At 44.6% G+C, this 17,764-nt stretch overlaps 2 protein-coding genes across 2 annotated transcripts in view; both read right to left on the bottom strand.

Annotated features, from left to right (window-relative positions):
- Positions 1 to 7,279, bottom strand: part of LOC106748588 — a 37,058-nt gene extending 29,779 nt beyond the window's left edge. The window contains exons 1-2 of the mRNA XM_014627266.1: positions 7,030 to 7,279; positions 2,182 to 3,779 (exon numbers count right to left, since the gene is read on the bottom strand). Of these exons, the coding sequence (XP_014482752.1) occupies positions 2,182 to 2,272 (91 nt within the window). The 5' untranslated portion in view covers positions 2,273 to 3,779; positions 7,030 to 7,279. The remainder of the gene's footprint in view (positions 1 to 2,181; positions 3,780 to 7,029) is intronic.
- A 5,568-nt stretch (positions 7,280 to 12,847) lies between these two features.
- Positions 12,848 to 17,753, bottom strand: LOC106748587 (raf homolog serine/threonine-protein kinase phl). The gene has a single exon (XM_014627262.1). The coding sequence runs from the start codon at positions 17,267 to 17,269 to the stop codon at positions 14,942 to 14,944; it is 2,328 nt and encodes a 775-aa protein (XP_014482748.1). The 5' UTR covers positions 17,270 to 17,753; the 3' UTR covers positions 12,848 to 14,941.
- Between the last annotated feature and the right edge of the window lie 11 nt (positions 17,754 to 17,764).

The following is a 17,764-nucleotide window of genomic DNA, read 5'->3' as shown; positions in this document are numbered from 1 at the left end:
TACGTTTCATTATCTTCTTTGACAAAAATTTCACGTCTTCTGCAAAACGCTCCAAAAATGCAAAGGATGTCTCTATTGTATTTGACATCCTTTGCATTTTTACGAAGAGAGGAGAGTAGTGATCAGACACGCGCCGCAGCAGATCGTAATCGCGAGTCACCGCGGGACACACGGTCGGATTATTTCGCAATTCGGAATATACTACGACGTACGAGTCATGCCCGACGACTGATACACGGAGCGACGGGATCTTGTATGCAGATCTTATCTGTCCGTGATCCGTTACTTCTGCGTTCTTCGATAATACGAGAACAATGGGACGCCACCGGTAGTCGCGCCTCGAGTGCTGCGTCCGTCGACGTGCGAAGTGAGAAAAAAAAGGAGTAAAAGAAAAAAGAACAATTCAATCCAGAACAAAGTGATAATTCTACGCGCAATTACTGGCGGATCACGTGAGAATGATCACGTCTCTATTTTCGAGTGATATAAAAACACATCGTCTTTTTATTTTACTACGCGTAACTTGCGCAAACTTGGTCTATAGTCGGCGCACACGCAGCGAGCGTAAATTTTGCGGCTAGTCACCGTCGACGGTGGACAGTCGATCGGTGCTGTGCCTACCCCAACCAAATGTCAATCCGGTGTCACGAGGTAACACACCCCCCTGGCATGATCTAAAGCGACGACCTCTATCCGATCTAATTCGCCTCGAGTTCTAACGCGCTACGAATCGATCGAGGACACGCGTACGTGTGCGTAGTCACGCTCACGGCGAAGCCGGTATTAAATTTTGCTAAGCGGGTCGACTCAATCTAGATCACAAGACAAATCCAAGTCTGATATCGTCTCGGCCGAATTTGTCGTAATAAGATTATAATGCAAAAAAAGTTACGTTACTCGGAATGAATCACGAGTCGATCAGTCGCTGTTTTACTTTCGTGATTTTGTAGTAGACGCTTGATACTCAAGATAATCTCGTTGTCATTAATTGATAAGCGCATTCGATATGACTGCAATCATGTAATGACTCGTCCGACAACTATATCTCGGTCTTTTGACTGCCCGTTGAAATCTTACGCGAAAAGGAAGAGACACCGTCGCATTTAATAACACGCTTTTTTATATAAGCTCTCCTCGAATTACAACATAGCGGTGTTGTTTTTGGTAAATCACTTGACAATATGTTTTATACTTCCGTAAAAGATACGTCATCCGTAGAGTTGTAAAAATTCACACGATTACGAACTCAAAGAGGTAGACTGCAGCGAAATCCGAGTCTCTCAGTCCGAACGCACTTTGTAAATTATACTACGGACCATCCCGTTATTGCTCCGTACAAATGCGTGGCTCGTGCGATAAAAATTAAATCGACCTTTAGAAGTTACAAAAGTAACTTCTAAAGAGACGAGTGGATTACGAATCTAAATAAACTTGGAGATTCTCAACGAGCGATTACCATGTGTCGCAGCTCTAATCGCGTTGAAAAATAATACACGTTTCTTTCTTCCTTCCGTTATAGAAAAGCAATTGTGCACGCGGTAAAATCCTGTATTAGTGAGGGAAATAAAATTACCGGGGTCTTTTATACACGGTAACATATAAGTACGTACGCGTAGAGAGAAAGTAGAGGCACAAAGGGCTTCAAAGGATTCCGCTGGACAGAAATTCCAACAGCGGACGGAATTAGGACTTAAACTCCCGCGAGTTGCACTTCGAAGGGTTGAAATTTTAACGAACTGCTGCTTCGTAACGACATTCTACATTCTACCGGGCTATACTACTCGTCCATTGAAATGTGCTTCATATGAGTAACTCATAATCCGATCATGAGATATCCGAATTTCAGAGCGCACTTTTCCAAGTTGCAGTCATGGTCTAACTTCGGGCGATGCGACAGCTTCGCATTATTCAAGAACGCGAAATTTCAAAAGAGAGACACGACATTATGAAAGAATGAACTGATATGTCGAGTTTTACCCTCCTGAAGAGAGCATATCGATCCAATTTCACCGTCACTAATAACGACTAAATACGTCATCGGTTATAAAAAAACCAGCTTTACTTTACGTCACTAACTTTTTATCATTTCGTATCGCCACGTATAAGCAGTAGAAATCGGCATGCAAAGATAAACTGTTTTTGATATTCACCAACCATGCGGTGAAACAGAAATGTACTCACGAATGGAGTCGCCGTTCTTCTTTGCGCTGTTGTTCTTATTCTTCTTGTTCTTCGGATAGATATTGCCGATCTTGCTCTGTCCACAACCCATCCTGTTCCTTTACGTCCTCATGCAGGAGTAACACTGATCACACTTTGCACCACCGAATATTATCGTACGTATCGCGATCGAACCGAATTCGATGTCTGCTGCGATGACGGAAAACAACTCGTTATCTCGATGTATCGCATTCGCGTTCTTTTTCGGATAGATCTTGAAAAGAAATTGATGCGCGTTCTAGTTTACACGGATTCACCGGCTGACTTTTGTCGCGACACACATCTGTCCTCGTGATTCTCGTCTACATTAAGCAACGCTTTTGCTTCTTCTATGTACGCACATGCGCATTTTCTTCTTTTTCTGCACGTATAATCTGCTCGAGAGCAAGTACGATGATATTCACGCAATCGTTTAGCGTGACTTTGATGACCGTTGAATCGAGAAGATCTCGTGAGATATGTACGCGCAAGGATATGTGTGACGTTCTGTGTGGTTTATTCAGCTAGCGAATTAACGCAGGGTGATGGAATCAGTCTTCGCATTGGTCAATCCAACGACTCTTAAAAACGAGACAGACGAACACGCGTGTGTATGTGTGTTCGCGCGCGCGAGAGAGCTCCGCGCACCGGTGATCTCTTGAACTTTGACAATGATTTCTCGGACAAACGAGACTGCTACGGGAGATAAAGATGGAAAATGGAGAAAAGGAGAGAGAGAGAGCGAGAGTCGGCCACGTGAATTCCCCCGATGGCTCGACCGACGTAGGCTTCAGTCTTTATCGTGCTGAGGAGAGCACGAGCGGCAGGGTGCAAACAGTGGAACAGTCTTGAAGAAATTATGAGGATCAGGTCGATCCTCTTTAAAAGGGGAGAGAGGGAGGGAAGGAGAAAAAACCGGATGAGACAAACGACTTCTTGCGGAGATAGGGCGAATACAGTCTTCGGGAACTACCGGCTGAATCCTTGCGATGAGAGGGAGGGAGCGAGTTGCGGGAAGCGAATCGCTCCGCGGAACGGAAACTGGGCCGACGAGTCCTCCTCCTCTCCTTAGTAATTGACGGTGGCCACACGACTGTTTCGTCGTTACCGGCTACCTGATCCGAGACGCCCAATCCATTTTGCGTTTCATTCGCTCGATTTATCGCCCCATCGTCGTCAACAACGGCATGTATCACCTATCCCATGTCCAGCGCGACCGACCGAGCATTCTCCCGTTCCGACCTTCTGCACATTCGTTCCGTCGCGCGGCCGGTGCTACTGCTCACCGAGGATAATCTCTCCGCGACCTCCAAGGACACGTGCTGACCCGAGGTCCTCAGCAAGGGCCTTTACCAAGCTCGAGACCGATAATCCGCGACGGTAGCTCCATTTCTCGTGATTTCCGAGTCGACTCCCCTGGGAGGTTGGCTCCGGCTGGCTATGGAAATGGCTCCGAATCGATCACGCTTCTCGATCTCTGGCTTGATGGAGAAGCAACAGAACGAAACGTTGCCAACCGGTGTCTTCCAGATCGTCGGCGTCTCTCTTCTCGGCAAGGTCTGCGACTATCGGATTCGGCGCTGCAAGGGAAAATAGACGCCAAGTTACCCCATCGATCCCCGAGCCGCTATGTACTACGTGCGTGCACGCGCGCAACACGCTGCCAGCTGCAAGCAACAGCTGCGAGGGAAATTGGAAAGCGTGCGTGTACCGTTTGCTCGGCCGAGGGAAGAAGGAAGCGGTCTTTCTACGAGAACGCGCAACGTTTAATTAAAAGAGGGAGAACTTTTCATCCACCTCCGGTCTGATCTGCGTATGCGCTTCGGAGTCGCTCGCATTACCTTCAAATCTCCGACTCGATCGCACGGACAATCGTTGTCTGCCGGGCTCAAGATGAGGTCGATTTGATTTCTCGCGAATTTACGGAATATTCTCGTACTCGGAAACTGCGACGCAATTGAGATGATGCTTGTGTATGCGTATCAGAGTTTTACGCTTGACCAATAGCCGATTCACCGCTCGATAGATTTTAGACAATTACGCGACAGGACGTGTTATACTATATTGGGGACTTTGGACAAATTGTTTTGTACGAAATTGGTGACTCCTGGACCTACATACATCGAGATTTGTTCGTTTGTTTTGATGAACAGCGCATGTCCCCGAAGTTTTTGATTCCGACCTTTTCGATTTCTGTTTACATCCGGACAAGAAATACCAATAACGAAATAATGGCGTATGTATCTTTTTTTCTCCTCTTTCTCGTCTCGATAAAAAAAAATTTAACATTTCAAATTCTCGTATAAACACGTGTTTCCAAATTTTTCTTACAATTTTGTCGAATATGATTAATACATCTGGAAACGGGATTTTTCTCGTAGACTCCGTGAATAAATTATAGCGCATAAACCGTCATAGTACATTTCTTAAAAATGCGTATTACATGAGATAGAACATTGGACGATGCGAAACCTTTTACGGCAGACTCAATGGCCAGCTAGTCTTTATCGATAATCTGTAAACATTATCACTATCCTTATCGTCGGTTATCAGCCAGTATCTTGCGAGAATTTCGTAGAAATGTACAAATGCACGAGCATCGGTAGTATTGGTAACTCACGCGCGCCCCACGCATTCTAGCTATTAATCAACGTTTCAATTATGGCTGCCGAAAATGCGCTTGAAAGTACTGACAGTACTGAAAATCCATAATATACGTAACCCGAACTGTAGAGTTTTAGTCATGTCAGCACATTTCGGAATACAATTTGTATATAAATGCCTCATTTGTGACAAGTCGTGATAGTGGTCGAAAGTATCTTTCGAATAACCTCGGGCCCGTGCTCCTTAGTGTCGGTCTACAACAGGTATTTTAAGGCTTAAAATACCTATTGTAGACTGACACTTACGTACGCAATTCGCATAAATTTGCGCTTTGATAATTTCGTTTCCGAATAATCGAGCAACGCGAAAGTACAGATAAACGCATTATTGTTAAAACGTCTTGCAATTGTCGCTGTCGCCACGAGTATTTCACGATAATGAATTCATCAGCATTGTGGTTAAAGCAGCGCGGGACGAGAATTAAATAAAAGATCATCGAGCCAACACTCACAATTCTACTGTCTCCTTCGTAGTCGCGTGTGTTTTGCAACAAAAACGGAAAAATGCAGCAACGATCCGTGCACGACTCCGCGCCCCACGTCGCTGTGTATCTTCGTCTTCCACCTCGCGACGAAGAGCACACAGGGATCGTGTTTGATCACGACGAAATCTATTACGAAACACGGATGTATAATCGGCATATAATGAAATGCACGTATCACATATTGAACGAAACGTCAGGCCGCGAGCAATCGTATTCGCGACCAAACGGCCGCGTTCTTCGCCGTTCTCGATTCTGAACTCGACACGTTCAGACAAGGTGTTCTGTAATATATACGTTACGTTTCTGTTTTCGTTAACTATGTGTGCACTCTTGAGTCTTCTGAAAGGTATCTTTTTGTATCTACAATTTGGTATCACAATTATCATTCCGAAAGCTCGTTTCATCCGTGACCATGATTATCGAACCTATAAACGGCATGATAGATTTGATCTATATCATTGAAGAAGAAACTGTGTCCATTAGATGAACGAAAATCATTTTCGCATAAATTACCGTTTTTATTTTCCTCCGTCCCAAGTAAAATTATGCGTGTTGACCGTCAATTTTCCGATGCGTAACACCGAAAGCCAGCGAGACAATTCCGAAATTACCGACCTACTTTCCCGATGTTTTAACGTCAAATTGAGAAAGCCGGCGTTGCAAGTAGGCTATCGACCAGTAGATTTTGGTCATCTAGCCAGGATCGGATTCACCGTGAATTCAACGAAACGTCAGCTTGAGCTCCCTTTTTATGGAAATCTATCTTTTCAGGAATGACTTGTCGTTAACTTTTCTTTCCGCCATTAAATGAGCATAATAAAGCCACAAGTGTTCCTTTTTATTACGGCGTGTTCTCTTATTGCTAATATTTGTCAATTCGACCCTTCTTCGACCCGTGTCACACTTCTAAAAATCGATCGTGCAATTCTCTTCAAGAGAGGGGAGAGATTAAAAGCAAAGAATCCATGCAAATTTATCAAAATCACGTGCAACTTTTTCGAGCTAAAACAAGGACACTTCATCAAGCCAGACTCGCGTGATGTTCGAAATTGACGAAAAACGAAAAAGGTCACCTGAGAATAACACGACCAACTCTCTCTGTTTTCTACGTGAACGGAAGCGATCACATTGTTCGCGCGATTTAACCAAACAAGACGAAGGAAACGATTTTTCTTCCGCTCGCGACGTTACAGGCCGAAAATAAGCCGCGAACGACCGCGTTTCTTCGCCGATCGTGCAGACGCGAGAGAAAGAGACGCCACCGCTGCCTGTTATTTCACGAGCGAACGAGCAAGCGGTCTCTCTGTCACTGTCGATTCCTCTTTCACCTTTGCTCCGACTTCCGGCCCCGTCGCCGGTCACCAGCGCGACGAGCGACTTTCCTAAACGCCCTATCGGCAGCTTAATAAGGTAACGACCGACCCTCGACGAGAATTCGACGACGCGCGTTCTCCCGCTGGCGTCTATCGCGGAGCACAACTGGATATTTCGGTCAATCGCGACGGAAAGGAAAGGCAGACAGCTCGCTGCTCGCTCGCTCTCACGATTATTGTCAAATGCGCGATTCCTCTCCTTTCGAGAGAGAGAGTGTGTGTGTGTGTATGTGAAAGAGAGAGAGAGAGAAAAGAAAGAAAGAAAGGAATGACACGACGAGTCACGTCGATCGCGCCGAATTTCCTTACTTGATGCTCTCCCAACTTCATACTCCTCCTCAACACGGACGATGACCGGGTGACGGATGGACGCCCCGCTCGTTCCTTATCGTCGTTCCCACTTTGCGATCACTGCTGATAGCTGCACTTATCTTCGCGTCTCTCACGTGCGTACGTTTCGATTCGCGTGCAAATACACACACATACGTGAGCGTGCGGGGTGCGAAAGAAGGGGCGGTGAAACACGGCCGATCGCACCTTCTCGGAACTTCGACATCGACTACTCACGGACCGGCCAACGCGCCAGCTGGAGCCACGCATGCGCGCCGACAAGCACTGTCCGCGTCGCGCATCCAGTATAAACATTCGACACGGGGTAGAGCCAGGGCCGTCGAATTAACTAAGGCTGATATTTTATTTATTGTAACGTAAATAGTCGAACGTGCCGCGCAAAAGAAAAAGATAGAGATTAACTGTCGGAAGAAAGTTCCAGAATCTCAACGAGTTTTTTTGCAATTCCAGGTTCTCTTTAGATTTCTCTAGGAACCACACGACTTTCCGTATTTGCCCGAATAACGTAAAACGTCTTGAGACTATTTTGAAAATGCTTATAACATTCAGAACACGTTCATCATAATTCTGTAACGTTCAGAGTATTTTGGGGAGATGCAATTTAAAGATTTTAAATTTAAAAGAGTTCGCGAGAAGTAGATATTTGAAATTTTCCTCTCCTTTTTATGATACGATCTTTCTCATAAGAAAAATGCTTCTCCTATTTTAAGCCAGTGGCACACGATGCTTGTTTTCGTGCTGGATTGTTTGTTAGATAGAAATACTGCGTTTTGATGGTGTATTGTCGTCCATTTTTGAAAATGCACCAATCAGAACGCGGTATTTCTATCCAGCAAATAATCCAGCATGAAAACAAGCATCGTGTGCCGCTAACTTTAGTCTGATATTGTCTTTCTTCCTTTACTCATTTTTTTCTGATCAAGGACTTGCTCCGTCATCTCGTCTACGGACCTGATTTCCGGGCATATCGCACACAGCTTGATATCGCATACTATACTTTTGTACATCACATTGTTGAGTGATGAACTCGAGGTGTCGTGGTACAACATAGTGGTTTATATTAAACTTGCATAGCTCTCTTCACGATCTTGCAATTTTTCAGAATTCCAGCGATACATAAATTCAATAATCTGTTTCCCACATTAATTTCACGCAAAATAGTGTCTATGTAGCAGCTCGAATGTATACTTTTATTCCTGACATCTCGTTGCGGATAATATATGTATAGCACACACAGTTTTACAAGTTTCCGATATTACTGAAGCTTCGGGTTTCTATTGAGTATGATTTAAGAATCGTTGAGACATTTTGTTCCACGCCATTGGAACGGTAAGATCACGTGATTGTAGCCGTTGTCATTTAGCGGCAAGTTTGAAATGAATGTTGAATTTACGTCGCGGTTATCAACATCCATTAATACTACGTGTTACACTATATTGAGCAAATTTATATTTGTCGATGCAGGAAACGAACAATATTCACACGAAAGCTGTGATGTTTCAAAGTGTTTCAAAGTGCAATATTAAAAATGTAATATTAGATTACGTGCAAATATCGTATAACATAATTCGCATTTTGAATAAACATATTAATATTTACATGTGTACTTTTAAAGGTTTATTTTACTCATACCAATTCCAATCGTGATACAAAAACGCGAAAGCATCGCCGGAGCATTATCAAGTCGCCATCTATACATTCAACATCTTTCAGCTCGATTCTTGTTACCGACCGGAGTGGTACTGGCGGAATCTGCCGCGGAAGATAAATTACAAGACACGTTACAAAAAACGTGTCCTTTAAGCATATTAAATAAGTGAAAATGGACATTACGTTGATTACATCCGCGTCAGAGCGAAACACTTGCGAAATGTTTCAAAATGATGATAATATCAAACGAGATAATATCAGATAAGAGCCTCATTCTATTTTAATCCGCTTATATACATCTCCTCCACTCAATTATTGCATCAACCTTATTTATCTGAGAGATGATGTATTTATATATTATTTTATATATTTACCTAATAAAAAAAAATATATGTCCAAGACTTTGCCGGGTGGATAAAAATAATATAACCGTTGATGTTGAAGAGGCCAAAGGAAATCATATATTCCAAGTTAAACGCTACAGTCGAATGAATGCTCACACCTAACGTATGTAACTCTTTTTTGCGATATTTTACGAAATTATAAACACACTCGTATTAGTCAAAGTACTATCCGTGGTTTTCCAACGCGGCTGCAAGTAAGCATAATATGGAAAACGCGGAAGACTGTGTCACATTCACTTATGTATGACAGAATTAAATACGTATTCAACGATCTGTCCCGAATTATCGATGACAAAAGCGTTACGAGCCGCACACCGTCGCGGCACGCAATTTCTCGCAACGCGTAAACATTATCCTTTTATATATCACGCAGGCTATTTATACGTACGCGCTCTTGTATTGGATTATTGATTCACTTCCGTCCGCCGAGATATACCGAAGAATCGCGTAGCATATTTCGCACTGTAGGATTTTCAGCGTGCACACACACACCGCCTGCTGCGATCTTTTTCGTTAAGATCGAATCGGGAATCGACATTTGGCAGAATTTCTCGCAACTCGAGAGAGCAAGTCTTTAAAAGCGGAACCAAGAACACTCCATCTAGCTAATTCGTACAGTAGTAGCAAACCGGCTACTACTTGTCGCGATATCGTGGAAAAATCGAACGATGTGAAAGAGCAGAGAGAATCGGACGAACGTATTCAGAGCATACACGAGTTTCAACGCGCGTGCGATTCATTTTTCTCTGGCGTGCGTGGAGGTGGATAAGCCAACACACGTGGGAAACAGGCGACAATTCGACGAAGCATTTCACGCTCGAGATCCCGCAATTTCAACCCGTGAACACCATCGAAAAACCGTTGTCTCGAAACCAAGACCGTGCGAATTCGCCGATGATATTGGATCAGCCAACATTATATGATAGTCATCTACGTCAAATCGATCGATTTTATCTCGCATATCCAGCAAAACGAAAGGAAAAGATGAAGAGGTCGAAATACGTTCAATGGTGAGAAACAACTCGATGACATGGTAGCACATTTCTTCTTTTAATGCGTCTCTTAATTTACAAATCGATGCTGAATAGATGTGTGTGCGTGTCTCTCTCTCTCTCTCTCTCTCTCTCCTCGCGAGAAGAACGTGCGAAGTCGAATTACGTCCTACAAACGAAGTCAAGCAAAGCGCACAAAGTACGGGGGAGAAACGCTGCGGAGAGAAGTAAAATTTGCATGTACACGCACACAACACACGCGTCGCTCGCACACACACACACATACACACGCGCGCGCACGCATTGCGCGAGGATAAAGTAAATTTTTTTTCTCTTTTTCTTGCGTATTCATTTTTTTCATCAGATTTGATACAATGATTGATCGATTTCTCGTCGCAATTAATTGAATTAAGTATCCACGACAGAGCCCTGACCGCGCGCACAATCGGGACGAGTACTTCGAAAAATGTCCCGGCGCGTTCCCGCGAGAGGAAAACGAAGAAAAAATCGATGAGAAAAATCATTCGCTGACAAGATCGTTTGGCGCTGACTTCGATTGAACAAATTTTACCGCGCAGTCCATATCGAAGCGAAAATAAGCTCCACGTTTCGATCGCGCATCGATGCAACGACGAATTTCCAAAAACTCCAATCTCTTAAATCTGCAAATTCGGCCCTATTTCGCGCTCGACGCCCGACACTGCGAGAGATATTGTACTCAATTACTCTGTAGCTGGGCGCAAGTCGACAAAATTATTCGCCCAATTCAGTCACGAAGTGACGTTGAGAAAAACGGCGGAGAACGGATACAGAGACCGAAGAAATTTGAAGCCGACTCTCGTTTTTGAAGATCAGGAATTGTATTCTACAGAACGACTTCCTTTCAATTCCATTCAATTCACGCGCACACACATACACACATCGGTCTCGCGCACAGAGAGTGATCCGGGGTCAGTTAACTCAAACTGTCGGTACAACTTAGAGCCGGTTTCACTGACGTCCGGTTAACGTTAAATCCGGTCAACTAAATCCGCCGTCTTCGTCTAAAGCCGCAGATGATGGCTACAATCTAGAAAGGAACAACGAATCGCCAACTGAATCGGTCAGCCGCGGATACCCGCGACAACGCTCAAAAGAAAAGAAACAGCACGAGTCCTATCACGACACGATGTGGCAAGATAAGTATGGTGCGTGAGTCGTACGAAAAGCCGCCTCTCTAATCCGAGGCACGCTAAATTCAAAGCCTAGAACTCGAAGGAGAGCAGATCCGCCGTTTCTATGCCCGAAGAAGAGGACAAAACTTGCGATTTAATGGGGAGAAAAGCGAGAAAGTCGTTTCGCAATTGTTTGTCCGGGGCGCTTGTGTGTGTGTGTGTGTGTGCGTGTGTAAAATAGTTTAGCGACACGTTAGATCTGCTCTACCACATCGCTCTCTCGACATTGAATCAGACGTGACGAGAAAGAAACGCGTTTCGTTACGCGTGTATATATATCTGTCGCCTGTATAATCGCATACGAATCCTTACATATAGAAGATACATGTCGAAGCGATGCGCGGAAGAGCTCGCGTGTCCGGACGACCGCGGCGTCGCGGTGCGATAAAATTTCACGCACACGTAAAATCTTCAAAGGCGGAGGAAGACGACCGACATTGAGGCTTCGCGAAAGAAAACTTTTGGCTGGCGGCATGTTCACGGCGCTATTTTACAACGAAAGATGGCGCAATAACATATGAACTACGTGGTCGCTATTTAGTTGAACAGCGGGCCGTTAGCCTCTTCTCGATTAATATCGATTCAAGATTTGCAAACGGAAGATTTATGTTTCTTGTCAACCTGAGATCGATCGCAAAACTCTTAAACGGAAGACGAGTCTTATGTTTCCACTCCGTGTCCTCCTCCTCCTCATTTGTCGTAAATTTCAATATCATTAATTGTCACAGTTCACTACTTTTTTCCCTCGGTATGGGAAGGCGCTATCAACGACGTAAAGCTTCGCTCTAATTTAACGCGCTCGCGATGTACAATTTCAGTCTGGCTCGCTTCGATTATTATTATTATAATCCGCATATTCCTCTGCTTATTAATCACATTCCTCCTTCATCCTTGCTCGCCATCCTTCCTTTCCTCTTTCTTTCGCCCGTTCGCTCTTTTTCTCATTCGCAACGAATTCCTCTCACACTTTCGACAAACTTTCGAATCCGGCACTTGTCTGCAGTCGCTTCAAATGCCGTGCAATATAATGAATTACGCATAAATAAATAAATAATAAATTAAGGTCGGGTGTCATGGGATAGAAAGGAAGAAGAAACATCACTCACTCTAATCGCTACTCGATTTCGAAGGTTCGTTTTTAGGCCTTGCACGCTCGTGCGCGAGAAGGAAGGTGCACGATGAAGATCCCCAATGTCAGAATTAAGATCAAGGACGTGCCGACTGAATATCAAATAATTGTACATGCTACATAATAATGTTATGCACACGTGTATTATGATAATAAAAATAATACTTGTAATGTCTATTATAGTTATAAATAGTACGAATACACATTTAATACATATGGCATCTCCCTCTCTCTCTCTCTCTCTCTCTCTCTCTCTATCTCCTTTTATCTTTCGTGTATAACATATTAAATATAAATATTCATTAATATCATCTTAAAAAATTCGTATAAATTTTGTAATAATTGCATATCGAAATAAAATTGACAGAATTTAACATTACATATATATTTTATATATATATTTAGGGTTTTTCTCGAAATATGGATGTCAAATAAAATATATTACATTCCGCAAAAAAATAAGGAGCGTTCGTTGCTAATGCACTTTCCTTCCGCGCGTGTGAACTGTTTGTGACGTACATTAACGAAATACGTTTGGTCGTGACGAAGATTTAAAACGACACGCGACGTTACAATCGAATTCTTCGGCGCTAACGAAAAAATTGCATTGTATCGGGTTAATTCGAAGTGAAATTTGCGTTACTTCCTGCATTTACGATAGCCTCGGAAGAAGCGATACAACCGTAAGAAAGAGCGCACATTCCGTTCATTAAATTGTATCGTTTAACATCAATTACAAACGCAAATCGATATGAAAGACTACGCACGCATACTCGAGATTGCTTCTCTCTCTCTCTCTCTCTCTCTCTCTCTCTCCCTCTCTCTCGTTGTCGTGTGTCGAATAATTAACTTTAAAACTTAAATTTACTGATGCGCGCGAGATATTCGAGTTAGTTACAAAGTTAGAGAAGCGAAGTCTACGGTAAAAGTTTCGTAAAAGAATTTCTCGAAGCGCATACATGATTAATCGCCTTGTTAAATTTTTTTTTTCTTCAATACGTGTATCCTATTACGCTCGTTACCAACAATGATTATATCTATCTTAGGCCATGATATCATCCAAGCCGATGTTCAGAAATATTTTACAGAAAAGAACGTCGACCGAAAACATACTAGTCATTGTACTAGCATTTTCAGATCAACTATACTCTGCTCGACAATAGATATGTTTACTATAGCATCTTACGAAATGAAAGGACAAGTAGGTCAAAAATCTTTTGAAAAATTTTCGTACGCATCTGAAAGGTACGATGCCTCCTTCCTCTCCCCTCTAGTCACACATTCTCTTTCTCTCTTTTTTTCTCTCTCTTGCTAGCGTTATTAAATATTAGGGATATTTAACTTGACATTTCTCTCCCGTTTGCTACGATTTTCCATCTATCTGGCTTACCTCTTTAAACACGTGACCTTCGGTTAAATAAATTACGAAACAAACACAAGCATTTCTAATAGCATAAAAGAATATTAATATTTTTCTCAGGTCATACATTTCTTTCTCCGAGAAAGTACAATGCTGCGTGTATACAGTGCGTGAAGTTATCATTCGTGCACGCACCGTTTTGCATTGCTTACTTACACTTAATAGTAGGAAGAATAATTAAGAGCATCCTCGGAAATGATTCGTCAAACGAAATAAGCGTTTTACAGGCATGTCGGGAGAAATCTTTGTCCATTTTAAAATCAATATCCCTAATTTATAGCAGGTTCATTTATAAGATCACCCCATTAATGAGTATATGCGCGTATTACTTTATAAATGTGCGACTTTTCTTCTTCTCTTAAAACGGAAATCTGTACTACGATACGTATTTTTGCGACGCGACTCTCGTTATCATTTGCCACAAAGCAACCCGTGTACCAATACGTATGTAGCGATCGTATGTGAGAAGAATTTGAATTACATGAGCATACTCAAGACAAAAACCACGGAAGTAGGTACAAAAATCACTTCGGCCTTTGGAAAAATACCTCAGATAAGCGACGGCCCGCACGACTTAAATGCCGTTTACTTCTTATGTGACTTACTTTAGTTTTACATCCTTCATAAGGATCCCACAAAATCAACAGACCGTTATATTGACGTGCATGCACGTGTAATATATGTATATATGTACACTTGTGTATATATATACGAATATGTGTATGTGTATTTATATATGAATAATCGTAATCAAATGAAAATTTACGTTTCTTTGTAAACATTTGATAAATGTCTAAAGATAAAAGCTACACATGCTATTCTCCCCTCCCTCCCCCCTAGTCGATACAAAGCTTTCTTCCTCTTTGCCCCCTCCTCGGTCTCATATCAAAGAATATTTTCACATTCCACATCGAGCGAACATCTGCGACACGATCAGAGTGTAATTGAAGAGAATTATGTAGATTGTTCATAGTGTTAAGCTTATCGCATTATTTTCAATATTTTAAATACTTGTTTTATGCAGTATGTGCATCAGACTTATAATGTGTCAGCCAATACATTTATATGTTCCCACCGGAAGCATAAAAGGGAAATGCTCCAAAGTTCCCCGGCTGAAAGTTCCCCGGGGTCTTTGGTGAAATACAAGTGTACAGAAAATCGTCAGACTGCAGCTGCGTTCTATTTAGGTTCGGTTCGGACTCCGATCTCTTTATTTTCGGTAAAGCGAGCAGAATGGCCTCTAATATAGTTACAATCTGACGAAATACCGGTCGTTCATCCCGCGAGAACTTGATGCAATGCTCAGTGAGTCTCTTGAGCGCTTCCGGCGTGTCGGAACGCACCTTATTCAAGTCGGGACGCAAATAGCCGCGACCTACCATGAACAATATCTGATCTTTGTTGTTTATATTCGAATACGGCAGTTGACCTGTCAACAACTCGAACAACACCACACCGAAGGCGTAGACGTCGGACTGAAAGCTGTACGGGTTTTCTTCTTGCATTCTTATGACTTCGGGCGCCATCCAGAGAATAGAGCCGGTCGGTTGGTGAAACTGTTGAGAACCGGACCATCTGGTCTTGGCCGTCGCCAGGCCAAAGTCACCGATCTTAACCGTAGAATCGTCATGTAAGAATATGTTGTTGCTCTTCAGGTCTCGGTGAATGATGTTCTTCGCGTGCAGGTAGTCCATACCTTGGGCGGTCTGCCTGGGGATCTCCAGCACCGCTATCAGCTCAAACTTAGACTCCAACACGTGCAAGTGTTTGTACAGGGACGAACCCTCGCACCATTGTGTAACGATCGAGAGAGACGGCTTACTGACGCAACCCATAAACAACAAGATATTCACATGTCGAGTCTTACGTAAGACAGCTACCTCGTTCTTAAATGCCTGCAACTGTGCGGTCGTGGGAATTTTGACGTTGAGTTTCTTCACCGCGACAGGGCCGTGCCAGTGAGCCTTGTACACAGTACCGAAGGATCCCGATCCGATACGCGCCCCTATTAAAATCTCATCCTCCGGAATCTCCCAGTCTTCGATGGATTCCCTCGGTGCTAGGAGGTTCTTCGACGACTCGTCGGCTGACTTTGCTCTCGGTCGCTTGGGCCTCAGAGTATTGGTAGGACTGGCCTGCGTGGACTGACTGTACTTGGTTGGACTGCTGCCAGGTGACACGGGACTCTGAGTGGTGCCAGCAGGTCTGCCTAAACTCTCCGATCTGCTGTGCTCTTCCAGAGTCACAGGCTCGCCGCTCGGTTTCACCATGTTGAAACAGACGTTGGGCGCGGAGCTGGAACGATCGTGCTGGCCCAAGGAACGCGGATGCCTCTGATTTCTCGACGGAGCAAGAGAAGGGGACATACTTCTGCTCAGCCCGTAACCGGATGGCAACTGCAAGATCCCAGCCGTGGTCTCTGGATTGTGCGCGAGCAGAGCTTGATAGTAAGCATCCTGTAAGCGTACCTGATGGCACAGGGCTGGCACGCCACCCGCGCATCTCTGGTGAAATCTGTAATTACACGTTCTGCAATAAAAGCCTTGGAAGAGCAGCTTCCTGCAGTATTCGCAAAAGGCTAGCGAGAAGAACGTCTTACGCACAAAGTTGTGCGAAATGGAAGTAGTTATAGGGAACTTATCCAAAATCTCGACCGAGATCTCGTCGCATTCCAGCATTGAGATGTCTGTGTCCCAGGATGTCAGGTGTTTGGAGCTGTCTATACCCAGAATGTAAACCGCACACATCTCAGTGGTTAAATTACGCAGCTTCATGGCCTTGGCCAGCGCGTCTCTCAAGGAGAGCCCCTCTCGTACTTGCACACTGGTGCGTTGCTGATTAGGTAGATACGCTCTCAGCGTGCCGAAAGTCTTGACGGGCGTCCTGGGCTCTCTAGCGACGCTATTGTCGCTCTCCGACGTGGAAACGCTACTAATCGTTATCTTTTCCGCGTTCAGCAGCTCGTGGAGTTTCTGCTCCTTGCACTCTAGATCGTGCAATTTACTCGTCAGTTCGTCGTACTCGTTCAGATATATCGACGGCGGATGCTGGAAGCCGGCGAAGCGATTATTCAGGGCGTCGATGTTCTGCCGCGTGACGTGTATGACGCTCTGTATGTTGCGCAGCTCGTACCTGAGCGGGTCCGTGTCCATGTAACCGTCGTCGGGATCGCTGAGCTCGCCGGACTCCGGACAGCTTCCGCGCGAGGTGGATGTCATAGTGAGGGCTTGCGGAGGCTCGCCTTTCTTTTTGTGCCGACGACGGCGCGTCAACGTCGAGGACGCCGAGGACGTGCCCGTCTCGTTACTCCCGATTCTATGACACGAGAACTCCGCGTACGCGCTCGCACGGATCGCCGCGTGATATTTGCGTTCGCCGATCACGGCCATCTTGCTACGTCGGGCAGCATCCTGGGCCACCGCTTCCAAACACTTCGGTAGCCCGTGTATCGCGCTACCCGTACTTTGAGGATCGTGAACGGCGGCTACGAGAGAGCGCGCTACTTTGATCTCTCTCTCTCACTTGCTCCCTCTCGTTTCTCAGCACGCCGCAGTCGTCTTGCCGCGCGACTGAGCAGCGTCGTCGCCACCTTCCTCTGTCGCGTTGTTTCTGCGCTCGCGCCTGCCGTCGAGTCGCAATCACATACACGAATATACGCCACGGATATCGCTGGGCCGCGCACAACTTGTCTCCGCCTGCAATCTCCTCCGCGATCGCCACCCGCGTCGCACGATCGCTTCTCTCTCTCTCTCCCTCTCACCGTGTCCTTTCTCGCATGCGATACGCCGCCCTTGACGTCGCGCACCTGATCTCTCTCGCTCTACGTGCGACACAATGCGGCCTCGAAACGTCCCGACGTAAAACTGGTACGAGCGAGGTAGCGC

The sequence above is a fragment of the Dinoponera quadriceps genome, unplaced genomic scaffold (assembly GCF_001313825.1).
Source record: "Dinoponera quadriceps isolate SergipeBrazil2010 unplaced genomic scaffold, ASM131382v1 scaffold2791, whole genome shotgun sequence".
Lineage (NCBI taxonomy): Eukaryota > Metazoa > Arthropoda > Insecta > Hymenoptera > Formicidae > Dinoponera > Dinoponera quadriceps.
The sequence above is the reverse complement of the archived record's forward strand: the minus strand, read 5'-3'. Positions and strand labels throughout refer to the sequence as shown.

Coding starts and splice junctions, on each gene's coding strand:
- LOC106748587 (XM_014627262.1), bottom strand. CDS start 17,269: ATGGCCGTGATCGGCGAACGCAAATATCACGCGGCGATCCGTGCGAGC.